Source organism: Scardinius erythrophthalmus (genome assembly GCF_964197995.2).
Source record: "Scardinius erythrophthalmus genome assembly, chromosome: 14".
NCBI classification, from domain to species: domain Eukaryota; kingdom Metazoa; phylum Chordata; class Actinopteri; order Cypriniformes; family Leuciscidae; genus Scardinius; species Scardinius erythrophthalmus.
The window spans coordinates 20,920,464-20,947,749 of NC_138234.1; the positions used below are offsets into that span (position 1 = coordinate 20,920,464).

At 38.2% G+C, this 27,286-nt stretch overlaps 2 protein-coding genes across 3 annotated transcripts in view; both read right to left on the reverse strand.

Annotated features, from left to right (window-relative positions):
- The window catches only part of ttc39c (tetratricopeptide repeat domain 39C), a 16,001-nt gene extending 6,513 nt beyond the window's left edge, over positions 1 to 9,488 (reverse strand). Inside the window, exons 1-7 of one of the 2 annotated variants that reach the window (XM_081384524.1) lie at positions 9,106 to 9,488; positions 8,807 to 8,987; positions 6,736 to 6,784; positions 3,681 to 3,809; positions 3,468 to 3,579; positions 2,475 to 2,841; positions 416 to 584 (exon numbers count right to left, since the gene is read on the reverse strand). In XM_081384524.1, the coding sequence (XP_081240650.1) occupies positions 416 to 584; positions 2,475 to 2,841; positions 3,468 to 3,579; positions 3,681 to 3,809; positions 6,736 to 6,784; positions 8,807 to 8,943 (963 nt within the window). In that variant the 5' untranslated portion in view covers positions 8,944 to 8,987; positions 9,106 to 9,488. The remainder of the gene's footprint in view (positions 1 to 415; positions 585 to 2,474; positions 2,842 to 3,467; positions 3,580 to 3,680; positions 3,810 to 6,735; positions 6,785 to 8,806; positions 8,988 to 9,105) is intronic. The other variant, XM_081384525.1, reaches the window with a different exon arrangement.
- Positions 9,489 to 12,731: 3,243 nt separating this feature from the next.
- lama3 (laminin, alpha 3) lies at positions 12,732 to 27,020 on the reverse strand (the record flags this gene model as incomplete). The annotated part of the gene is made up of 34 exons (XM_081384822.1): positions 12,732 to 13,120; positions 13,215 to 13,331; positions 13,438 to 13,528; positions 14,384 to 14,514; positions 14,599 to 14,761; positions 14,855 to 15,004; positions 15,083 to 15,260; positions 15,331 to 15,440; positions 16,251 to 16,389; positions 16,476 to 16,607; positions 16,683 to 16,813; positions 17,408 to 17,551; positions 17,893 to 18,007; positions 19,036 to 19,163; positions 19,335 to 19,497; positions 20,215 to 20,234; positions 20,321 to 20,472; positions 20,617 to 20,787; positions 20,894 to 21,031; positions 21,501 to 21,600; positions 21,857 to 21,998; positions 22,080 to 22,234; positions 22,304 to 22,420; positions 22,546 to 22,742; positions 23,039 to 23,200; positions 23,313 to 23,424; positions 23,508 to 23,618; positions 23,707 to 23,858; positions 24,284 to 24,381; positions 24,464 to 24,544; positions 24,713 to 24,831; positions 25,070 to 25,183; positions 26,706 to 26,880; positions 26,935 to 27,020. The coding sequence occupies 34 exons, from the start codon at positions 27,018 to 27,020 to the stop codon at positions 12,984 to 12,986; spliced, it is 4,431 nt and encodes a 1,476-aa protein (XP_081240948.1). The 3' UTR covers positions 12,732 to 12,983.
- Between the last annotated feature and the right edge of the window lie 266 nt (positions 27,021 to 27,286).

Sequence of the window (27,286 nt, forward strand, 5' to 3'; positions counted from 1 at the left end):
GTATTTAATATAAAGTTATTAAATTATAATACATATAAATTATATTAATATTATATTATTATAATTGTAATAAATATGTTGACTTGATTTCCTTTTACTCGATTTTCTTCTCATTTTTAAGACCATGTTCCTGTGCCCTGATTTAAGTTGTGACACATGAGACACTGTATCATCTTGTATCAATAGAATTTTGTTTTTCTCTTTGTATTCGAGATGTTTAATATTAACAGTTGGCTTTGGATGCCTTCCACTGCATCAAACACAGCCACAAAAAGAAAGTAATTGTGGTGGTTGCATAGTAATTAAATATCCTGGAAGAATAAACCGCACTGTTATTTCAATTATTTGATCATGTCAATGGATTATCAAGCACCTGCTCTGATGAAACAGTGATGCGAAAGCCCTAAATGCCCACCTCTAATCTCTGCACCCGTCCCCTGAAGAAGATGAAGAGAGAGGAGTTTGGGTAGACCATTGACTTCTTCTGCAGAATGGCTTTAGCCTCCAGGAGCCCCGCTTGCGAATCAGAGCCGTCCAGGGCAAAGAAGGGCTGCACTACGGTGTGGTACCACAAGAGAGCCAAACTGAGAGAGATAACATGAGAAAAGAAGTGAAAGTATATATAACAACACGGTTTGGATGTTTATTAGTTGTGTTTGTTAATACATTTGGTTTGTACAAACTGCACAAATACTACAGCGACGTCGATTCGAAAAAAGCAGCATCTATTCATCTGAAGAGCAATTTGGGAGGGTTTGTCCCAGGTTGGATTAAGTATGCTTAAATTCATCTCTATTATTAGAGCTGCTCCGCAATCTGTCAGCCCCTGGCCATGAACAACAACCGAGAACAATGCATCTCAGAGAAGTGAAAAAAAGGCTTAAGAGCAATTCAGTTCAATGTAGTTAATAGTAGTTCATGAATAATATCTAAACTCTTAAAAACAAATCGAAATGAACTAGTTTCTTCGATTTTATGAAAATTTTACGGTATGAATTGCCATATTTCTAGGGTGTTTGAAAAACTGGTTGCCAGTGCATTGCTTTGAGGAAGCTAGATTGTTCTGGGAGGTTTTTAAGCCATTTCTAGGGTGTTCTAGGCTGTTGCTAGGTGGTTGATAAGGTGTTATTGAAGGTCTTGCTACAAATAATGCTAGGCTATTGCTAGGTGGTTGATAAGGTGTTATGGATGGTCTTGCTACTAATAACGCAAGTGTGTTGTGGATGGTTGCCAGGGTGTTGCTATGTGGTAGCTAGATTGTTCTGGGAGATTTTTAAGCCATTTCTAGGGTGTTCTAGGCTGTTGCTAGGTGGTTGATAAGGTGTTATTGAAGGTCTTGCTACAAATAATGCAAGTGTGTTGTGGATGGTTGCCAGGGCGTTGCTATGTGGTAGCTAGATTGTTCTGGGAGGTTTTTAAGCCATTTTTAGGGTGTTCTAGGTGGTTGCTAGGCTGTTGCTAGGTGCTTGTTAGGGTGTTCTGGGTAGTTGATAGGCTAAGTGATTAAGGTGATATGGATAGTCTCACTGTCATTATGCTAGGGTGTTATGGATGGTTACAAGGATGTTGCTATGTGGTAGCTAGATTTTTTTGGGAGGTTTTTAAGCTATTTCTAGTGTTGCTAGGCGGTTGATAAGGTGTTATGAAAGGTCATGCTACAAATAATGCTAGGCTATTGCTAGGTGGTTGATAAGGTGTTATGGATGGTCTTGCTACTAATAATGCAAGTGTGTTGTGGATGGTTGCCAGGGTGTTGCTATGTGGTAGCTAGATTGTTCTGGGAGGTTTTTAAGCCATTTCTAGGGTGTTCTAGGCTGTTGCTAGGCTGTTGATAGGTGCTTGTTAGGGTGTTCTGGGTAGTTGATAGGCTAAGTGATTAAGGTGATATGGATAGTCTCACTGTCATTATGCTAGGGTGTTATGGATGGTTACAAGGATGTGGTAGCTAGATTTTTCTGGGTGGTTGCTAGGCAGTTGCTAGGATGTTCTGGGTAGTTGCTAGGCCATTACTAAGGTGTTATGGATGGTGGTGCTTTACGATGGACTTTATGGAAGATCTGTAAGTCTATGGGGTTTTTTTTCACCCATTTTAAAAGTCTATTGATAACTGTCTTGACAATACAGTATCATCTGCTTTTTGATAATATTTGAATTAAAATTTAAATCGTTTTCCTGTTCAATTCTTTAAATAAAGCCATACTTATGTTCAGTAGTAATGAGTAGATGAGTCTGTGCTGGCATTTGCTTGCACATGCTCAGATGGGCCTTACCCTCTAATGCCCTTTATCTCTAATTGACCTTTCAGATGCCATCAATTATGTAACCCCAGTGTGAAACCAGTTCAGCGGTGTGACAGCATGTGCTCATGAATACACAGCACATCAAGGACGAGGGATTTTATGCTGCCATACAAGCGCAAAACATTTCCACAAATGCTAATAAGCAAGCATAAATACCAAAATATGTTTTCTTACGTGGCGAGTGGTGCTTTCATATCTTTGCTCTCGCTGGCGTATGCTAAGGAGGCAAGACCTTGGTGACGGTCTCCAGGGAAGCCCAGCAGGTTGACGATTTTGAGCAGGTGTGGAGGCACCATCGAAATACACAAGTGAAAGAGCCCATAGCCAAAGCTGACCGAACCCTTCAGGCGATCCAGAACCTCTTCTGTTACCCGGCCGCCACTCTCAGTTGATGTGTTTTGGTTGGCCTGATCAGAGGCCAGCGCCCCCTCCTGGTCGGAGGACCGTCTCCGGCAGGCTTCCTGCAGTTGGCTGATGTCACTGTAGCATTTGTTGTACATTTTCCAGGCCTTACGGAGGATCCAGCCTCCTTTGATGTACGCTGATGGGCGAAAGGTCATAGCGACGTTAAATTAAAGAAAATGTGTTTCCAACTCTAAAACACAATGTTCTACAGGATTATTAAGCCTTTTTAATATTTCTGGTGACAAGCTGAATCGTTTTAATAATGTTAATCTGTGTATAGTTAAATTAATTAAAAAAATTAAAAAGGAAATAAAAATGTATAATTTTCCCAAGTAAAAGGAAATGAAAAAACAAATATATATATATATATATATATATTATAATTGTATGATTGAGCCTTCTAATATTTTGGTGACATGCTGAATTGTTTTTAATAATCCAAATCTGTGCACACTTAAATTGTAAAAAAAATTACATTAAAAAATAATAATAATTTTCATAGTATTCATATCTCAATAATAATTATTATGAGTAGTAATGATTATAAATCATTTTCAAATATAATTAAAAAAATTATTACATAAACAAATGTTTAAAATGTTCTACGGTTTAAAAAAAAATCAAACGGGACACACATCTGCACTTCTATACTCTCTAATATTTCAAGTTTGTTCATCCTTGTTTAACTCTCCCAAAACACAACTCTACATGTTGGCATGCAAATGACGTTTCGAATGTAAAACTTAAACATGCGGCATCCACCTGAGAGTTCCTGTTTGACGAAGGACAGCACGGCGAGATAAACCTGGCAGTCAGCCACGATGATCTGCCTCTGAAGACGATCCACAATAGCCACTGCTCTCTGCGAGTCCATCTGGCGCGGAGATAAAAAGCACGAAAATGTGAAGAATTTTAATGTGAGGAATCTGCATTCCATCCGCTCCTGCTGCCACACACTCAAACAAACAAACTCACGCTCTTCTTGATTTTGTTGCGGATGGTCTCGATGACGCCGGTGTTGTCGCTCTCGCAGAGCTTTTCAGTAGTCCTTAGGTCATCGCTGGCCATCTGCATTTTTTCCTCCTCGAATGTCATCATGGCATTCTATGATCATACGAATATTAGGGCTGCACAATGTTGAAAAAAACAATATTTGTTGCAATATTTGCAATCATTTTGACCAGATGACCTAAATAGCTATATTTGGAAAGAATGAATCATACTAAAACAGGGGTTTTCCAAATCAAAGACTTCCTTCTAACATAACTCTTTACAAGAACCAACTTAAACCTCTTTCATCTTCAGAAAAAAATTACACTAAAAATGGAGGAAGTAAATCTAAATGAGAAGATTGAGGACACCAAAATCTGTACACACCCCTCAATAGTTATACCGTTACTTCTTAAACTTGACAAAAATGGTAATATCATTGTTGGAAGTCAATTGAAAAATACAGAACAGACAGTCCCAACAAAGGGCCTTTTCTTAAAGTCTTGGTGGAACGGTCGTGACAGATCCTTTTTTTTCGTATTGTGGCGTACACTACCAGTCAAAAGTGACATCATAATGACAAAATCACAATTCACAACCTGAGGCACCAGCCTTGACATAAGAGGTTGTGACAAGGTCTGTTCCTCAACTCTTCAGCGTTCGTACAGTATACTGAACTCTGCACAGAAAACACTGAACACCGCCTACTACCTTTTTAAACAATAGAATGTGAAACAGTATGCATTAAAAACAATAAACATTTAGGATATTTTGGATATTCCAAAATATCCTAAATATTTAGGATATTCCATGCATGCTATGTAAACTGTATAGTATAGTGTGCTATTCCCATATATCCCACACATTACCATCATTACATTAAGGGCACTGCAATAGAATAGAATAGAATAGAATAGAAATGTCACTTTAGGGGAAAAATATCCTATAAAAACATAAAATAAAATTGAAAACAATTATGTGCTATGCTCATATAAAAAAAAAATATATATATATTTAAAAAACAAATCCTTTAAAAATATCCCATACAAACGTAGAATGTTTATTTGCTATTCTCATACAAAAAAATAAAAAATTTTGAATAAATAAAAATAAAATTATTTCACTTCAGGGAAAAATATCCTATAAAAAATATCTAAATAAAAATAAAAATATTTCCTATTCCTAATAAAATAAAATAAAAAAATCACTTCAAGAAAATAAACACTTATTTGCTACTCTCCCATCAAATAAAAACAATATAATAAAAATTTCACTTCAGGGAAAAAAAAATCCTATAAAAATGTTGAATAAAATTTAAAACAATTATTTGCACTACTCCTAAAAATAAATAAATAAATGAATAAATGAATAAATAAATAAATAAAAATACAATTTCCCTTAAAAAATCTACAAATGTAGAATAAAATAAAAACATTTTTATAAGCTATTCTCACACAAAACAAAATAAAATAATAAAATAATTTAATTTCAGGGAAAAATATCCTATAAAAATGTAGATTCAAATAAAAAACAATATTTACTATTTACTATAAAATCACTTCAGGGAAAACAATATATTATAAAACAGATTAATAAAAAAATTAAGTCCTATATAGTCCTTAAATAAATAAAAATATTTCACTTCAAAGAAATAAAATATATGATATAAATGTTGAATAAAATAAAATAAAAAAAATAAAAAATTCTGAGCATAGTCTAATTTTCTTGCCAGGATTTCACTTCCTGTCCTCTCTCTCCTATTAATGGGCAGAATGAAACGAGAGCGGCGCTGCAGGAAACAGCACCGCGGTTGGAGTATGAATGAGAGCATTTGCTGACTGTGTCATATAACAGAGATGGACTAGGAATGATGGGCTGATGTCAAACTAATTAGACAAGAAAACGACCTTGGGCTGTCCAGCTAATGTTACCACTACAGCTATTCTGTTTTTCTCAGCATGCTTTGTTAAACAGCTGGATACTTGCTCCAATGCATACAGGGTTAGCGGTAAAACTAGCTTAGTGGCTAATGTTCTGGGCAAGTATGAGCTTGAGGTTCAAACCCAAAAAGGAGTTTCACAAACTGTCGAGTTGCTAGTATTACTTTCAGCCAATTCTTTGCCAAGCGTACTGGAAGTACTAACTAAGGGCACGTTTACACGACAACGATGTACTTAAAATGGAAAACTTTTCCCTTTTTTTTTTTTTCACGTACAGACGACAACGTTGTCGAAATGATCCCCCTTCACATGGATCGGCAAAAAACTGCTAAAAATGTTGTATTATTCGTGCCAGGCCAGTAGGTGGCGATGTCACTTTGTAAAGAAACACTACTGAACACGTAATACCCATGCACATATGATGTCACCATTTTCACAAATTCACGTTTTTGTAGTTTAAACAGAGACAATACGGGTATATTTTCACAAACGTGCACTTTGAAACCCGTTTTCAAAAGTTTGATCTTCAGGCCCCCAAAACGCAGTTGTCGTAAATGAATGGACAAAACGCTTAAAAAGTTTCACATTTTTAGTTGAAAACGGCATTGTGTAAATAGTATGAGCTTGAGGTTCAAACCCAAAAAGGAGTTTCACAAACTGTCGAGTTGCTAGTATTACTTTCAGCCAATTCTTTGCCAAGCGTACTGGAAGTACTAACTAAGGGTACGTTTACACGACAACGATTTACTAAAAATGGAAAACTTTTTCAATTTTTTTTTTTCACGTACAGACGACATCGTTGTCGAAATGATCCCCCTTCACATGGATCGGCAAAAAAATGCTGTATTATTCATGCCAGGCCAGTAGGTGGCGATGTCACTTTGTAAAGAAACACTACTCGCCTATAGACTGAACCTCTATGGACTGAACACGTACTACCCATGTATATGATGTCACCGTTTTCAAAAGTTTGATCTTCAGGCCCCCAAAACGCAGTTGTCGTAAATGAATGGACAAAACGCATAAAAAGTTTCACATTTTTTGTTGAAAACGGTTTCGTGTAAATAGCCCCTACAAGTCTTTTAATGGAGTTCACTTACCAAGAAACTGACAAAACTGGCGCCGAAGCTCATCAGAGGACTGTGGGTCCTGCAGACAAAATAAGGAATCATGGGATATCGCAAACCTTAGGTGATGAAACACACTAACAAGTTTAGCCTCTTAAAAAACACATTCCAGTAAAAAGAAAAAAAAAATACATGGTAAAATGCATTATAGAGCTGAGGGCAATATATATTTGTTTTGGTGCCAAAGCAAAACAAAAATGAATACTAATTCATATGAATTAACTAATATTGAATAAATATATACATTTTATACAAGTGACAGGGATGTGTAGAACTTTGTGAATGATACGTAACCCTGCTCATAAGATTATATTTCACACTAAACAAGGAATTACCGCGTATAAAGCCAAAGCGCTAAACTCCTAATAGCATTAAACCTAATATCCATGATTATCTGTATCCTTAAGAATGTCTTAAGTAACAGTTTCGTATGATATATAAACCCTCAGGCTTCACAAATAATTATGTACCATATTTCTTCAATTTTAATGCATTCGTTTAATCAGCAACAAGTCAAATATATACAAAAAATAGGCCCTATTCCACTCAAAAAAGTGACTTTTATTTTTATCTTTCCATCTCTATGCGTGTATATTATCAGTCCGTGTTATTGTGCAAGTAGGCGCCCATGCCTAAGGCTACATCAACCAGGCAAACAGCCATTCATCTAGTATGTACCCATCATTTTATTTATTTGATGTTGACAAAGAGTTGTCTATGTTCTCACGAGAAGGTTTGACTGCATTCTCCTTATTTTGTAAAAGCATTTGAGGTACAAATCCCATGATTTTGGTTGCGAGACATATTAAATATGTTTGATAAACTATTCTGTAACAAAAATTAACAACGTTCAATGAACAAGGGTCAAAAGTCAGTATCCCCTTTAAAATGGGGATTCTGGATCGTTCCACCATGACTGTATCCAACAATTATAATCATAAAACTATTAACAATATATTGAATTGATATTCATATCATTGTAATAAGAAGCTATTCTGTGTATTTACCAGTGTTATTTTATTATAATTGAGATACTATTATGGTTCTTATTAAAATTTTTAATTATTTTTTAATTTGGTAGGTTTTTTTTGTCTATATAATTTTTATTCATTATTATTTCAATTATAGTATTGAGAAATATTGAAATAAAGCTGAGTTTGTTTTTATTTTATCTCAGTTGACATTTTTTTATGGTTTTACTTTTAGTTACCTATAATAACTCTTGTATTTACTTTACACTTTATATTGAAAGTTTAATTAATTCAAGAAGCACAACCATTCAACCCGTGTGTGGGTACTAGTGCTGGGCAAAGATTAATCGCATCCAAAATAAAAGTTTGTGTTTGCATAATATATGTGTGTTTTTTTATTTAATATAAATTATGTATAAATATATATACAGTATATACATGCAAATATTTCTTAAATAAATACATGCATATGTGTGTGTGTATTTATATATATACAAAATAATTATACACAGTACACACACATATATTATGCAAACACAAACTTTTATTTTGGATGCGATTAATCGCGATTAATCTTTGCCCAGCACTACCTGTTACCTGACTTATTGTAAGAATAAATTAACAAAAACAAATTTTTTAATGGGAAATAAACGTTTAGCAATATGTAGAAACCAACATTTGGTCCCGACTGAGTTGCATCAATTACCCATTCTGTCTTTATTTTAAATAAATAAATAAATACTATGAATTTTGGTATTTATTTAATATACAGAAAGTGAGAAATGTTCCAAATTATGGTAACAAAAACAGAAAATCCAGGAGGGATATATTTGACTTAATTTTATGCAAGTTTATATTGTGTGAGTGAGTGTTTAGGATAAAGAATTGCTTAATTGATGATGATTATGTTTATAGCTGGAAAAAAATCAGTGTTCATTTGTAGCCTATTGAAGCATGTCCAATATTTTGGTTATAAAAAATGACAGAGAGGCCAAATAATTTTTCTCCCATTAATGCAAACAAGGCCAATTCTATAATATAAATAATAAAACCATAGTTCATATGAATCTCACCTGTATCTCTTGAAGAGCTCGTCGCTTTCTTTGAAGCCATTATTGAGCAGCATGTTGATGCCTTGAAACGCCAGCTCGGCGTCATCGATCTGCTCGGCGCTCTCTTCAACCTGCTGCGGGGAATCAGGGCCTGCCATCCTCTCAGTTTACTCCTTTACACGCAAAAAAAAACCTCGTTCTGCTGTAAATAAACCGAGGAAAAGACAGTCTTGTTGTTTTATTCGCACGAGAAACGCGCCGAGTAAACAACGATCGCCACAGGCGCGGCGCCGTGCGAAATGAAACTATATTTCCCTTACCACTGCAGAGCAAACCGCTGGTGAAATGTCGTCTGGATATAGCTTTATCCCTTCCGTGTCCGATCTGCGGTGCTAAGATGTTTTCAGATCCGCATTCGTCCCCTCCATCAGGCCGCCGTTAGCTATGAAATATCAGCTGGTCGTTCGCATAGCAGCATCGCGCGTTACGCAATATTAAAGGAGCAACAGTCAGAGAAAGCAGTGACGTTATTGTCCCGTGTGCGCTTCTCATTCACCCCACACTGAGGTGTTTTAGGTGATTGGGCTGATGCTGCTTTGAAAGAAGCTTGACAGCTTCCTCTGGAGTCTAGACAATAACACGCCCTTTGCCTCCAACCAGGAAACGTGCTAGTCGCACGTTAACCCTTGCAGTTTCCCTGCTTGATTTGGATTCACCATAACTCGAATCTTTTGAATCGGTTCACCAAGAAGAAGGGTGCATACTTCCATACCATATATTAGGCACACACAAAAAACAGTATGTGACTAAAGAAGTATGTCCGAATTCACAGTATAAATGAGTAGGCAGAAAGTATCTGGTCTACTACTAAGGGCGAGATTCTGAAGTGTGCATATGATGGACACATTTCTATCCCATGAGGCCATGGGAGAGCAATTGTGAATGGCAGTGAAGCTATGCTGGTAGGTCATATGATAAGGGCAACATGGATTCTGGATTCTAGATTCTAATGCTGAATGATAAACAACCTTATAAAATTCTCACACAACATGGTTAAGTAGTCTACATAGTGCAAAAGTACATAATGTATAGGCCTAGTGCATCATTTGGGACCCAACTAACAATTCAATCAGTGGAGGGATTGAAAACAAAGGGTTGTCTGGATATATTTACATTTTAGAATGAAACTATTTCGATTAGTGAAGGGGGCGTGTCTGTTCATTAGTTTCAGCCAATGAAATGTGCCTTCACAGTTAGCCAGACAATAATTCCACATTCACCGCACTCATGTGCATAAGATAAGACAGAAAGCAAAAGAGGCAAAAAGAAATGAGGAAGAAAGCTTTCTGTATGGCCGGTGCTCTCCGTTGTTTGCATTTACCACCACTGTAAAAAATTATTGTTGGTTCAACGTAAAAAATTTACCTGGTTGCCTTAAAATTTTGAGTTCATTGAAATTGAAAATTTGAGTTAATGCAATGAAGGAGATTGATTTAATAAATAGAAACTCAAAATATTATGTTATCTGAACTACATGTATTATCTAGTTGATTTGACTAAAGATAGAAAGTTGTGATAACAAAAAATGAAAAATAAATAAAAAATAAATTCACAGTGCACGTAATGAAGCATAATCCCACACAGATCTGATACTATATGTGATATTGAACATAATTATAGCCTTAAAGTCCAGAAAAGGGCCAAAAACGTCCTTTATGCAAGTACATTAAAGGGGGGGTGAAATGCTCATTTTCACTCAATCTCCTGTTAATCTTGAGTAGCTATAGAGTAGTATTGCATCCTTCATATCTCCAAAAAGTCTTCAGTTTTATTATATTTATAAAAGAAAGATAGGCTGTACCGAGTCTTTCCGGAAAAAAACTAGCGGCTGAAGGCGGGCCGTGTGGGCGGAGCTAAAGCTGTGCTAACGCGCCGAGCTAACAACACACAGAGACATTTGAAGCAGTTTTACTCACCGCCCGGTTCCAACACACGACCGCGAACCTTTATCATTGTGACTGCTCGATCCTTAAAGGGATACTTCACCTCTGGGAAGATGAATGTGTATTTAAAATAGGTCATTTAAGTAGAAGAAATGTGGAGAAATTTTTGAATTTTGAGCTTTCTAGACTGAGAAAAGCCAGAAAATGTATTTTTGGCTTATGTGGATGAAAGACAACAACTCCCAGAATGCACTTGTTTCGCTGCCTTAGGAGGCCACGCCTACCGGTTAGAGAGCACAGTTGAAAACAACAAGGCTAGCCTAAGTAAGTGATGAGTTTGCCAGGGATTTAGAGACCCAAAATGTCCGGGATTCGGCTTTTGCGTTCTACAGCCGCCATTCATCATGTTTACTGTGGCGAGCAGGACGAGGCTGACGGCCGCGGGAGAACTGCGCGAGGCCGGTGGCGTCATTAGACGCGCCGGGTCTCGCATCTCTCACGGAGGAGCGGAAATTTTCTTAGCAAGGGTAAAGCGCACATCAACCGATCACTTGTTCAGCGTTCATGTAAACACTACAGTCAGATTCACCAATCGGAATTAATTCAGTTAGATTGAAACGAGAGGTGTGCATGTAAACAATGAATGGCGACCGCAGAACGCAAAAGCCGAATCCCGCACATTTTGAACGATCTCGCCCTCCGGACAAGTCCGGGAAAAGGAAGATGGTAACCCCTACTTACTCAGCTTTCTCCTATTATTCAGCTTTCTCCACAGAACAAGAGCATGCTAGCTTAGCTTCCAAAGAAAGACGGCTGACACTGTGTACATTCTGTGAGTGAGATCCCACCCTGTATGGGCGGGTTGTAAACATGCGGAACAACGCCATCTACTGGCTGTAGTCTTTAGCCTCTGGCCAGAAAATCCTCCGAAAACCCTTTAAGCATTAACGTTAGACGATCTGCAAATCCGTCGATCTGGGCTTTGTTTATAAAACAAGCATCGTCGAAATGCAGGGAACAAACAGTCTTGCACAACCTCCGTTGATGCTCTGAAAAAACAAACTCCATCCACTGGTCCCTTAACGCTGGGTTCTTTGGGAATCTGTGCAGGGTTGTCTTGCCCTGGCAACCAAAAACCCACTTCTTTGGTGACACTGACTTCCCTAAAGCCGAGCATAGCGCTTTGATTGGCGTACTGCTTTCGCTTTCTCGCTCTGGTCTACGGTTGCGCGCGCCCGCGTCCTTCCGGAGAAGTGCCCTTAGGACCCGTATAAGGAAATTCCGCTACATCTGACGTCACACATGCCCATACTCGAAAAAAACTTTCCGAAACTTGTGACAAACAGGAAGGAGCATTTTTGGAACAGAAATACTCCTTCAAACGTACAATTTAATTTTTGAAACTTTGTCCATGTTTAGCATGGGAATCCAACTCTTTAACAGTGTAAAAAACTCAGTATGCATGAAATTACAACTTACAAACACTCTTGAATTCTAAAGTGTCCACAAGGGGCGCTAGCGGTCATTAGCACACCCTGGGTCTCATTCACTAATAATTGTGTGAATAATTCGTAGGCTATTTATACACACAGGAGAATTTATCGCAAAAAAACATTTTAATATGAAATTGTCGTCTAGATATTACTTTTTAGTGTGAAACTAACGAAATATCAAATATCTGTTCATTAGTTTCAGCCAATGAAATACACCTTCACAGACAGCCAACAATAATTCCATATTCACCGCACTCACGTGCAAACATAAGACAGAAAGCGAAAGAGACAAAAAGAAACGAGGAAGAAAGCTTTCTGAATGGGCTGAATGTGGAAGATCGTGGATGCACGTTATGAATAAATGATGAAAGTGCAGGCAGACATCTCAGTCTTTCTGCCCTGAACTACTTGGTGTCGTGCATCGAACAGAAGACCTACCAGCTGTGTAAATACATTTATTTACACAAGAAGAATCCACCCGGATGGCAAGAGCAAGCACAGTCAACCAAGTAATTTTAAATATATTTTTATTTCCATACACTTTTTTTAAATTTTTAACCGTCATATACATTGATTCTTACAATTTTCATAGTTGAGGAAATCTGCTAGCAAGTCTTTTCAATAAAGGCACTCAAAACAACCCCTGCATTTTGTATATTTGTGTAGCAAGTCTATTTTTAAGGTCAATTTCCAATCCAATTCCCGAAACAATACATTTTTTATTTTTTTTATTCAGTGTTTGTGTTGTGATTCATCCTTCCATTATTCCGCCGGGCACTCGCCAGTGTTTATAGGGCCGAATACACTCACATCCTCAAATGAGACAGGATTTTTATTAAGCCTTACGTTCCGCAAACACCCCACATACGACGTCCGCATCTCCACTCCTCTCACGTTCTCTGCATTAACAAGAGACAGAACTGTAAATTACTATGCATTGAAAGGCCTTTCATGCAAGAAGAGACATTTTTGCTACATGAATGCGGGCTTTACCTGAAACTCCACCGATGTAGATCGTTTCTTGCTCTCTAGTACGTGATACAGAATGCAGTCTGACTCGTGATGTTGCTTCATCTACTCTCAGCTCGATAGTTTTCCGCCGTAAGGACACTGTGGGATACGTCATTTAAATGAATGAAACCTCACTTATGTTTCCTGTTAAAATGGTCTTTTATAATCTACCTTGATAAAGAAAAAAAAAGCAGTAAAGTAGTACCTGCCACATGGTGAAACGCACCACAGAGGGGTCGTGTTGGGGTCAATGCGGTGCCATAGTGGTGCTTTCCGTCGTTTGCTTTCAACACCACCTATTGAAGCATAATTCCACACAGATGGCATACTATATGTTATATTTAACGTAATTATAGCGTTAAAGTCCAGAAGCAGGCCCAAAACGTACGTTATGCCAGTACATTAACACAAATGCAAACTACAAAATCTTTAGACACTCTTGAATTCTAAAGTGTCCACAAGGGGAGCTAGCGGTCATTAACACACCCTGGGGCTCATTCACTAATAATTGTGTGAATAATTCGTATTTTTAATACACACAGGAGAAGTTCTCACAAAAAATTCAGCCTAATTCCCAGCATGCGCATATAAATATACTGTAATTTTACGTAAATTAAGATTTTAGTATTAAAGTTATTGACAAATCATGATGCTTTGTGAAAATGTTCGTATGCAGATTTCGCAATATTTTTTTGCGTACACACGCTTAGTGAAGGAGACCCACTTTCTTCTTCTACGGCAACATTTTGATGAGAATCTTAGTGATTGTTAGCAAGAAATGCCCACAGTATTTTTCAACGTGAAAGTTAGCATTAGCAAACTTAGCGTATAGAATGTGTGAGACTTCTGATTCATTAGCCGCTATAGGAAAAAAACTATAAGACTGTAAACTATAAGTGCAGTAAAAATTAAAACTATATGCGCCACAAACCAATGTGTTTAAGATTACGATAATACATTTTTACTTTATATTTAGGTTTGTAACCAGCACAGAAGCACAAAAACATGCAAGTACATTATCTATGCATGCTAAGCATTAGCATTCCACATACTTTTTAGTCTTATCTTCCTTCCAAATCCTGTTTTTATCAATAATACAGCCAAAATACAATGTTTTTTTTTAAATACTTGTAAATTATATTTTCATTCACCTTTCCTCTCTTGAGAAAAAGAGTGAGTGTCCGTCCATGGTTATCGCTTTTGTGGAAAACAAGGCCGGTGAGGTTCCTGGGTCGAATTTCAAAAGCCAAGTCATACGTAGAACCAGAGATAAGGTACTTTTCTGCCAAAACAAAAACATTTATTTAATTTCTTGAACATATTTTTCTGTCACAATACACATTTGTATCAACATGAAGGGCCAAACCTAAGACTAAATGTGCGCCATTTCCAGCAAAATACGCCCCCTTTTCAGTCACTCCTTTAAAACAGGGCATGACCCCATGATTGACAGCTGGATCCGCAAAGAGAACCTTGGAAACCCGGAGGTCACGGATGCATCCGACTATACTCTTCTGAGGGACTTCTCCCTGTGAAAAAAAAAACAGTGTGATGCCTTTTGGCAAGAACACAAGACTTGCGGTTGAGCTACATGCTGAAATAAGGAAGTTGCACATTCGTACATATGTTTTGTGAAGCGTCTGAAGATGTCCGTTTCCCACATAGACAGGAGACTGCATATCATGTGTGAATCCTTTCAACTGCTGTCCATCGGGTGTTTGAACACCATCCACAGCTAAACGAAAGTTGTGTTTCTTCACTCTGAACTTGATCTGTACACACACAACATGAACTAAAACTAAAGATTTCGCAGTTATGAAAATGCAACATTTTGCCATTTTGCTACATACATTGTGCCAGTTGCCATCTCTGATCTCCTGAGAGGAAATCACTTTATCTGCCCCAACATAGAGTTTGACTTTTCCATCATCCAAATACAGAATCACAAGAGGAACACCATTTGTCCCTGAGATATGGAGTAAAAGTCCTTCAGATGATGTGGTGCAGATATCTAGGGAGAAATGGGGCCTGTAAGACAAGAAAGATCTCGTAAAAATGCTACAAAATGAAATATTAATATGTAATTAATGTAATTTACCAATTATTGAGCTCCTCCGGATCCATTTTAAACTGCATTTGGCTGTTGGATCTAAGTTGGTAGGAGTGTTTGACAGATTTTGTGTTTCTGCAGCCTTGTTTAAAGCTTCCCTTTTAAAAACAACAAAACATAGACTGACAAATGACCTTAAATGTCACATTTGTATTGCCACGTAAAATGTGTATTTGTATAATGATCTCAGTGCAAAATGTTTAAAGGTGCGCTATATTTTTCTGTTAACAGTCTATTAACTCAATACTGACACCTAGTGGTGTGGAGGCCGCCTTATACAACAACTTTTCAGTTTTCACTGCCATATTTTTTCAAATAGCCTATTGGTAGGCAAGCCCATAATGACTTTTTTTGCAACCGAAAGTGTTTGATAATGGGGGGTGCTAAAGTCAGTGTGTTACATTGCTAAAGTCAGTGCAGTTCAACTAGTCATGTGATCTCAACATGGCAGCCACCATAAGGGGATCCTGCTTTATGCTGAAATATATGTATTTGTGTAGCTAAAAAGGCAATCAAACAAGCAAAACCTCTATCAAAAATGTAATTTTGTCTCACGGATGCCATTTTGAGTCCTCTTATTTAAGTGGACCGGCTCCGTTCCTTAAAATGTCTCTGGCACTAATCATTTCTTCAGGAGTAAAGGTGTTTTTAAGGGTACCTGTTATGCCTTGATTTTGTCTCTGGGGTCCACTAGAATAGTTTTTCATGCTTTAATGTTAAAAAAAAACACTAATTTCACATATTTTACACTGCACCTTTCTTCTAAGTCTGTCAGTAACGCTCTGTTTAGTTCATGTCTCTATGAAGCCCCTCCTTCTGAAAAGAGCACTGTGATTGGTCAGCTGGACCAATGTGTTGTGATTGGTCAAGTTCTTCAAGCGTGTTTGGGAAAATGTCACTCCCCTTACCAAAACTGGGAGTTTAAACACACTACTACGCTTCTTAATGGTGTCCAGAGGGGGGCGCTCTGCTTTACAGAATCCCAAAGATACAGTTCCAGTCTGATTGAATCTGCTCAAGTCGGCTGGAATGTAGCCGCTCTGTGGACTGGATCATAAGGACATTATGAGTGGCTTATTTCTGTTACAGTATATGTCATGATAACGCAATAAGAGTAAATCGTAAAATCAAACCTCCGTAAATACAAGTTCCTCAAACAGCCTTCAAATAAACCATCCCCCAAAATAAATTTTTCTTCGAGTTCATCGAACGTGGATGACGAAGGTGGATCTCCAATGTCTGTGTTGTCAACGTTTAGCTGCATCCTGACGGGAAATGTTCAACATGAAGTATTGAAAAGCATCTCTGCAAGTAAGTTTACCAAGATATTTTTTTCTCACCCCCCACTGCTTCTGTAGGCTGTTATGTAGTGCCATTTTCCAACTTCGCATTTGTTTCTGGATGTTAATTTTTCCTTACGATCACTCATTTCGACAAAGCCGTCTTTCAGAGACAGCAAAATGTCATTATTCTGCAGACCAAAGGAAAACATCAGTAGATCTCTTCATTATTTAATTTAAGTTTAAATTAATATTAAATTAAATAAATTAAATTTATAGTTATATTGTAAATAATTATATAAAATGTATTATATAAAAGTATATATATAGTTAAAGGGATAGTTCACCCAAAAATGAAAATTCTGTCATCATTTACTCTCCCTCAAGTTGTTCCAAACCTGTATGATTTCCTTTCTTCTACTAAACACAAAAGAAGATATTTTAAAGAAGGTTGGTAATTAAACAGTTGCTGGTCCCCATTGACTTACATAGTATTTTTTTTTCCTACTATGGAAGTCAATGTGGTCCATCAGTCGTTTGGTTACCGACTTTCTTCAAAATATCTTCTTTTGTGTTCAGCAGAAGAAAGAAAGTCATACAGGTTTGGAACAACTTGAGGGAGAGTAAATGATGACAGAATTTTCATTTTTGGGTGAACTATCCCTTTAAATAAAATATAAATGTATAAAGAACAACAAAAATGAATGTTGAAATTAGAACCATCAAAAAACATACAGCCAACTCGCAACCCTTAATATGGAAAAAAACGTTATTGATGAACTAACCATTCCACCGGTCTGTACTAAGACTGGAATATTTTGCTGGGATGTCTTAAATCCAATTGAAAGCATTGTCTCAGAGTCTGTCTCTTTATAAGTGGGTAACGCCGACAAAGAACTTCCAAATTCCAAAGTAGCCTCTCGGGAACCCTGAAAACAACCAACCAGAAACCGTTCAGATGAATCTTCTCCTGATGCACATACACCGTCAAGTAGTGATGGAAACACTGCTTTGTGAAGCTTTTAAACCTTTGCGACTCAGTTGTTTCAAACCAGTGATTCGGAGCATGTACCAAACTGCCAAAGTCAGTAAACGAGGCTTTGTTACGTCATAACTGTTTCGAAATGTATTGAACTTTAATGTTATGCCGCTAGGGGTACGATGATCTCTGTCACCATGGCGTTTATTTTGTGAAGCAATTTGTTCAGTTGATTCAAAGTTTCGAAAAGCTTTGTTTCTCCAATCACTACTTATCCACAAAAACTCTTACCAGTAAAGGATTTGGACAACCTTGGACAATTCCAACTTCCTCTGTAAAACTAGAAGTGACATCTACCTGGACGTTATTGACACACCCTCTAAGTGATGGAAGAACAATATTATATCTGGAGGGAGAAAAATGATGTAAAAATTAATATTTGGCTAGGTGAATATTGCAAGAAAATTGAGCCTCTTTTAGGACATTTGGAAATTAAATGTGCTTAATTTCTCACAGCTGCTCCCGTTCAGGGGTCAATTTCCTTTAAATCAAAAATATTATTTCTTATATGACCAATACTCTTGACATTTTTTCGCAAGATTTAACTTTCATTTAACATATTTCCTGGTCCCTATCCAATAACCATAAAGACAAAAAAACTGAAGAAATGTACCAATAAACATAAACAAAAGAGAATATAAATACTTTTCCCGGACTGCAGTTGGAACACCCCCAATGTAGGCCTCTTTGAAGAGCCCTCTGACGTTTCCCAAAAAAATGTTGATGTAATCTCTGACAACTATTGTTATTGGTCTTTTATCATTCATAGTCAGTCTGATCTGGATGAAGTTTGTCTAAAGGGAGGAATATAATATAATTAATATAATATAATATAATATAATATAATATAATATAATATAATATAATATAATATAATATAATATAATATAATATAATAATAAATTAAGAGGTTACAGGAAAACTTACTTTGGGAAATACTTTTACTTTGGACTTTTCAGAAATTATTGTGCCATTGTTTTCTCCTCGCAAAACAATATAGCCTCCATCCAATGTAACAAAGAAGTAAGAGTTCTGTAAACAAACAAAAAACACCAGAATTTTATTAAAATCTTGTGATATTAAATCATTTTTCATATCTGGATTTAAAATGCTACGTTTTTATGATTTGGAAGTAACAATTTCTTTACCTCGTCTCCCATGTGAAAAAGCACAACATCCATTTGATGACTCAGAACAAAGAACTTAATAAAAGAGTTCGAGCTTGATATATCAACCTTTCCGTAGCCTGTGCCATCAAAATAATGCCCCAATGTGCTGACCTTTCCCCTAGTGACGGAAATATAAAAAAAAATCTTTGAAGCAAAAAAAGAAACAACTTCTGACGCTTAAGATCATCTTAAAATCATAACGTACCTTCGACAGTAGTCGTTTTGTGTGATGTTGGCAGCATGTTGAAAGTTGTACAAGCTGAGGATATGATCATTTAGAGTAGAAAACTCAATACAGCCCTTGAATCCTGGGTACCTAAGCTCTGCAGGCGGCTGAAAGCAAAATGCTTTATTTAATTGTTATTTTTGGATAGTTTGACAAAAATATAGGGAAAAAAAAACTGAATAGAAATGTTGCAGATTTCAAACTGCATGAGCATGTGTACTCAAAATCTCTGAGGAGAGTCATTAGTCCATTTTTAACAGTTTAGCTGACTTATTTACCGTAAAATTGCTTGGGTATCCGCCCACGTATAAAACGACCTCATTGGGATCCAGATCGAGCAATCCATTCCTGGATTTAGGCCGATTAATCATGGCCGGCAGTTCTTTGGGTTTAGTTGATGTGAAAGTCTGTGTGTATATGACCTGTGCGTCTTGATAAATTCTGATTTGGGAACAAAGGAAATTAAAAGATGGACAAAATGGTTTTCAGAAATGCAAATGTACGCAATTTGCAAAGCTCTACAGTGATGAATGATGTTTACCTGCGGAAATCCACCCTATCCATAAAGGCGCTGGTACTGCTGGACTTGGTAATTTCGCTGGTCTCTATCTCATGAATATAGCCGCCCAGTTTGTAGACACAAAATAGGACACTATTCCTCACAACCAGGCCAATGAAATCCTTGACTGTCTATTGGTCCGGAGAGTAACAAATAGAAAGATGCCCTTGAATATCAATATAAAATGCGCCATTATTACAATTCTGGCTGATATTGATAAGCCGATTTTTTTTTTCATGTTATGACCAACAATTGGCCGATATTAAATAAAATGTATATTATTTTCTCTTAATTAAAAAAACCCCACTAAAAACAATTTTAAAAGGTAAAAATAAATTTAGCAAATAATAAATAAATGAGCATGAAATATCTAATGTTAATATCGGTACCGATATATCGTGCATCCCTAATGTATTAAATAACGAAAGGTCTTCTCACATGTTTATTTCCAAGGTAAAGAACAAACTGGTCATCTTCCAGCTGGCGTCTACGCCTTCCGTCGCCTCGAGGTTTTGGTTGGTGCAGCGTAAGATTAAGAACCGTGAAGGCTCGGAAGTCTTCCAGGTCTTTAGGAGGTCGAAGTTCGATGTGAGCATCACCGGAGAACAAGATCGGCCCCCTGATCTAGAAACATAGGAGAGAAAAGCAAGAGGATAAACATCTGGAGGCGGCTGGAGAAACATCTCTTCTCCCATGAGCACTCACTCTGTTGGCCGCGTCTCTGGCCAGTTCGATCAAGTCTTTGATTCTCTGGATACTGCTGGATATGTTGGCTGAACCAGACATCTGCTCTCTTTGGTTCTCCACTTCGTGCAGTTTGTCAATTAGTGAAGGGAAAGACTGATCCAGTTGTGTTACTGTAAAGAAGATAATTCAGTGATGCTCCTCAGAATTAAAGTAACGTAAACGCTCAGGCTTTCTATTTAGATATCTTTGAACTGAATAGTACCGAATAATGTTCATTAGATCAACTCAAGGAAAGAAGAGCTGAGAAGACTCACATGTTTTGTTGACACCATCGAGTAAGTCGTCCAGGTTTGAATCTTGAGGGGAAATGTTAATTTTGTTCAGTTCTTCGCTGATGTTCTGCATTCTGGTTATTGCATCACTTGCTGTTGCGTTCACATCCGAAGCACCTTCCTTGGCTTGGATGATGAGATCGCCAATATCGTCTAAAAAAAAAAAATGTGTTCAAAGAAAAACACCAAAGTGTTCATCTGACAAGACCATTACAATATTTATTGAGGAAAAATGATTGAGCAAAATGGAGCTTCTGACCTCTTTTGATGTTGTTCATCTTCTCCAACGCATCTCGCATGACTTGCCTCAGCTCGTTCTGTTTGTTTTTGGCCTGTTGGATCAGGTTCTTGTAAGCTTCACATTTCTGTGTGACATCTGTAGATGAAAGTTTTGTTACTACACATCACAACATGTCCACGAAAAAAAACATTAAATCATATGCTTAAGACTGAGTTATTCTTAAAAGTTGATCTTGTTTGGTTGATATTGTAAGAGCCATTATGCTCTATTTAAATGTCTGTTGTAGTTCCACTGGAGAACACTGGGTGGAGTATGGGTTTAGGGTATATAGGTAATCAGAGAGCAAGAGATGTTAGGTGTAATGGGAAAGTAAACAATTTTTGACCGTGTCAGGATCATGTAAGGACATGCTAACTGGTGATTGCAATGTGTTTGATCATCAGAACTGAGACAAATAAAGAAGATAAATGCAGTACTGGACTGGAAGTGTATTTGTTTGGAACCATGCGTCAGATAGCCCTACAAACACCTCTAAATGACCAGATGGTCATTGTCGCTACAGATATTATTGCTGGATGCTATTTTATGGTTTATTGTAGATGCATTAAAAGGTGAAAATGGCTACCTTCTAGCTGTATCTCCGCTTCCTTGGATTTCACCAGAAGAGTATTTGCATCATTTTTCAGATCCTTGGCTTTATTTTGTAGATCTTGTCCTCGCACATCCTGGGGAATGAAATGAATAGAACAATGTTTGATTCTAGAACAATGAAAGATTCCTGTCCTTTTATGACGGTTATAAGTGGAGCGCAACCAAGAATGCAAAATATATCTGTATAATATCGGTTATTATAGGACGATATTTTTAGTATTGTTAATGTATTGTTCATACTCATTACATTTACCATGATCTAATGGTCACTTTTACTTTTAGTTTATTTAGAAAAAATATCCTAATTTTTTTATTTATTGTCTGACATACTTCGAAAGCCTGGTCAGCCGCTTCTTTGGCACGTTTGGCGGCAGCTTCCGCCTCCTTTATGGCATTAGTGATGTCTGTGAATGCTCTGATGGCTTCGATTGCTTTCTGAACAGCGGTTGAGTTGGTGATGCTCACTATGACCCTACGAGGTTTAATGTAATCATTAAAACTTTATTAGAAACAAAAATAAGGTTTCGGTATGTTTGGAGGACTCATGATGTACATTTGAAAGTCCATAGCCAGCTTCATAAGTTCCTTGGCGTGCTCCTCAGCCCGTATCACAATTCCCTGCTTAGCAGTTGCGTTGGAGAGTAGCTCGAGTTTTGCATCTAGATCGGTTTTTGCTCCGTCAATCAAAGCTGTAATATGAGCCATTTCCTGGGAGAGAACAAGACGTAAGTATCCAAACTGGTGAATGTTTCACAAAAGAATTTCATTATTTGTCACCTCTTTTAGGTCATCCATCATCTCATGAAGATCCTTTGTCTCTTTTAGTGTCCTTCTGGTCATGTTCACATTGGCTAGGATATTTCCTTGATTTTTCCTCAGCATTTTCAACTGCTTCTGTCAAACAAACAATCGATGGAAGTGTTTAATGACATGTGAACAAATGCAGATCTTATCTTACAGTGGTTCTCAAAGTCACTGTTTTACATTATTAAGGACATTCGCCACCTATTATTAGTTACCAAAACATTTTTCAGCTGTTCCTCGTTGAGTTTATTCACACTATTGGACTTGAACACATCAAGCTCTGCGTCTATAAGAGCCTCTTGTATATCTTGAAGATCTTCCATCCAATCCATGAGATTCTGTCCAATACCATCAGCTACAGCCAAGGAGCCATTTAGAGGAATCATCAGGTCATTCAAGATGAGGTTGAGTACTGTGAGAGAAACAAGCATGCTTTCGGACCCAAAAAAGAGATTTATCACTACTTGATATCACTACTAAAGCACAGTCCTAATCAGGGGTGTCCATTCCTACTCCTAGAGGACAACTGTCCTGCAGAGTTTAACACCAACCCCAATTAAACACACATGAACCAGCTAATTAATTTCTTCCTTATTACCAAAAAAATCTAGGCGAGTTGGAGCTAAACTCTGCAGGAACGTTGGCCCACCAGGAGCAGGAGTGGACACTCCTGTCCTAACTGGTGTAATTCGTAAGCAATTGACCCACGTGTTAGTGCTTTTCTGAGCTCCTGGTTAGCCAGCTCTCTCTGAACCCTGCAGCTCTGTCTTCGCATCTTCTCCAACATCCATCGGGCTTCTTTTAACATCCTGATGGCCTCCTCTGTGTTCCCACCCGTGTGGTTTGATCGCTTCAACTCGTCCAAGAACTCTACGTGGGTCAAGAAGTAAAAGTGCAACTGGTGACCTTCCAGCAAGTTGGAAGAAGACATCTTAAAAAAGAAATTGGCTATGAAAAGCTCAGCTGGATCTAGTGGGTTCACCTTGTATCTTTCGTAAGAGGTTCACGCTCTCAGATCGTAGGTTGTCCCCCCTTTGATAGGTTTTGTCCAAAGTCTTTAGCAACTGAACTGCAGTACAGGACATCTCAATTGCCTGTAGAAACAAACACAAGTTGTAATTGGTTGGATGGACGTCATAAAGATAACCCACCATAAACAAAGTAGCTGTAACAGTACCTTGTCATTGAGTACAGTTAGGTCATCTTTGACACTTTCAAGATCAGATTCAAGCTCCAAAATCTGTAGTTGCAATGCGAAGACAGATTTAGTGTACTTGTGGACCAAAACCTAAAGAAAGGGAAATGGGTTTCAAAAACCGATGTGTGAAAATACATTAGCATTCCAAAGTGCTGTTGTAGGAAATTGTTGTAGGGACCTTTGTACCAGCAATGGCATCTTCAAGTTTGTCCAGCCTCGTGTATGAAGTAACATTCCGACTAAATGACTCAAGTTGATTGTTCAGTGTGCAGAACTCATCATCCATCGCTTCAAGATCATCCATTAACTTAATGACACAGATATCGCACTCTAACAGGAAAAACCTGGAGTTAGTCAGTCCTAGTCAATCCACATCTCAGTCATGCATTGTCACATCTGCATATGAATAAATATCACATGATCACTGGAATATAAAAATTGTAAAGAAGCTCCATGTAGGCCTATAGGCCCAGAATATTATTACAATTATTTTTAAGTAATTTGTAAGAAATTTTTGAGGATTTTGAGTGCAAACCGTAGCAGTCGCCAGTGTGTGGGTCATCAGCCCCATAACAATCTATAAGAAAACAAATGTTTTCACTATAATATGAATGTAATTTTTTGGGTTTTAAAAACACAAAAAACAATATTACTTTTTAAAATATTATTTGATTTATTTTTTTATTCAAACAGCCTAAACTTTTATATTATTATTATTATTATTATTAATATGTAAATCATGAGAGCCTGCTTACCGCCTGTTTGCGGGTCACATACATAACCATGGTCACAGTCACATGGCTGACAGTTACCGCTTACTACTAAAGGGCTGCCGTAATATCCAAGCGCACACCTAAAATATGAAGTAAATGAGAAACTATCTCTTCAAAAAAATTCCTGCACAATTTTTTACACATTTTAAAAACAATACACACCTTTCACATCGAACCCCAGAGTAACCAGGTTTGCACAAACATTCAAACTCATCTCCAACCTGGAGACATCCAATCGCAAAACTGCTCAAACAAATGAATAAACTTAAATTTAAAAAAAAATTAAATCATTTTAAAATAAGCAATACAAAAAACGATAAATAATAATGAAAACATTTTAAACAATCAATAAAATTATATGAACAAAGCAAGCTTTCAGGTATGTATTTTTATGATTCTATGACATTACACCTGTTTGATGGGTGTGTTAAGGGGCACGGACACATACGACAGGTTCTCAGAGAGGCGCTGCCATAGTAACCCTCCATACAACGCTCGCAGTGGTCGCCCGCTGTATTGAACTGGCAGTTCTGCAAAAAAAAAAAAAAAAAAAAAACAGCATCAATTGAATTCAATATGACAGGACCACAATGTGACAAGGCAAATGATGCATTGAGTACACAACTATAAAGTGGAAATGCATTAATCATAAAAGCTGACCTTGTTGATCTTAACATGTAAGGGTTGACTTTACAAAAATAGGGGTTCAATGAGGGGTTTTAAAAGTAAAAAAAAAAAAAAAGTATTAAATAAAAGATGAAATCATACCAGACATCTACCAGTATGTGGTTCGCAGTCATAGGACAAGCCATTGCAGTTGCAAGGTACACACCGTCCCTTATGCGGTCCACTTCTCTCCCTGTAATAACCACGATCACACTCCTGCAATGGAGCAAATGCAGAGGACAAGGTCATTATATGAGTGTAACGGTCACCAGCTGGAGTGCCCTTGAGAGCCACCAGAGGGCACTCCACATAAGACTATTATCACTCACAAACTACATTTCCTGGACTCATCATCACTTATCACTGATCACATTCACCTGTACCTCATTCACTGATTGCATTCACCTGTGTCTCATCATCCTGTTTGTCTCAGTCTATTTATAGCATGTTCATTCATTCACTCACCGCGAAGTCTTGTTTAAAGGGTAACTAAACCCCTGGTCAGAGCCTGACTCCACCCACTGGCAATATTTGAAAAATGCTAGAAAAGTGGGCAGACCCCAGCGGAGATAGAGGGGACAAACCGTGAGCGGGGGGGCTTGCACCTGAGACCTGCTGTCAGACTCTCTAAAATGGAGAGTTTGCTCACAGGGTCGCAAGACGACGTAAAGTTCATGCATCTGATGAGTTTTATCGAGTTGATGTCAATAGCGCGCGCTCTCTAGGCATTTTCATATTTTGCCGCTATGTGAAAAAATCCAGAAAAATGCGCCAACGCATTTGTCGACCCCAGAGGATTAACTTTAGCCTAACCATAAACTGTGATTATATATATATGATCACTCACATCAAGACGCCACTGCGGTGGTGGAGTCCATGCAGGATCGAGGAGCAGCGTTTGGCACTGCGTCGCTTTTCAGTGCGAGCTGTGTGGAGAAGCCCATTTCTACCTCTATTGCGTTGGAGAAGCAATCCCACGTGAAATGCAGGTTTCACACTCACGGTCTTCCAGGCCAAGTGCATGCAAACACTGGCGCCTAATTTCCAAGTCTGCTGGAAAGCTATGCAGTCCAGCAGTCCTGTTGCAACCAGCAACACTACACCTAAGTACCCTCCTGCCCACTATACAATTCAGATAAATCTACGCTAGCTCGTACCAAGGGCGTGGTGAGCTCGTACGAGGGCCGTGGTGAGCTGGAACCTGCTTACGTCACCTGCCACCGCTTACGTCACTTGCCACCGCAACATCCAATAGGAAAATTTAACTGCAGTAGCCACCATTCAACCTTAAGAGGGCAGCACTCAGACGTTTTTACACCATATATTGTAAAATTAAAACACTTTATACCCAAATGTCAAAAAAGTTACTCGAATCAATGAACAGCACTAATAAAGCCCCATTCTTACAGATCATTAACTAAAAAAAGTTGGTTTAGGGTTTAGTTACCCTTTAAGTGTTACACTGCATTTCTGAGCATTCTCCTGGTTTTCTTGTCTCTTGGTTTTGGATATCTTGCCCTGTTCCCTGGATTACTCTCTTGCCTCTGGTCCCTGCCTGTTTTGTTTGTTTGTTTGTTTATTTGTTTGTTTGTTTGTTTGTTTGTTTTGACTGCCTGTCTGTGTATGACTCTTGCCTGTACATTGGATTACTCCTCTGGATTGCCCCATACAATAAAGCTGCGTTTGGATCTAAACCTTTGTGTCTCGGAGCAGGTCGTTACAGAAGACTTCGCCACACCCAGATCCAGCAGCTATGACCTCCAGGAATCCAGCAGTACGGATCTCGCCTGATCTTCCCAGCATGAGCCGGGAGTTCGCTGGACAGATCGCGGCCTTGGCCCTGGATAGCCTCGATCTGTTCCAGTACACCTGGGGGTTTGTTCCTCTTTGTTCCTCTAACTGCCTCTTGCTCTCTGGGTGACGAGGCAATTAAGTTGTGTTACCGGCTGTGGGCTAAGGAGGTCGACCCGAGGGAGCTCCCCGATCTCTCCGGTCTGGATTGGAGAGAGGCACTCTCCAGATGTCTGGAGAGCTTCCTTCCGTGGCACGCCATGTCACCGCCTGCACTTCACGCCAGTCCAGCCGAGCCTGCACTTCACGCCAGTCCAGCCGAGCCTGCAATTCACGCCAGTCCAGCCGAGCCCGCACTTCACGCCAAATCTGCCGGAGCCAAGGCAGAATGCGTCATGCCCGCCGCCCCTAAGACTGAGAGCGTCATGCCCGCCGCGCCTGAGACAGCAAGCGACATGCCCGCCAAGCTAGAGACTTCATTGCTGGTCTCGTCCAGCACAGAGCCTTCTTCACCGCTGGTCCCGTCCA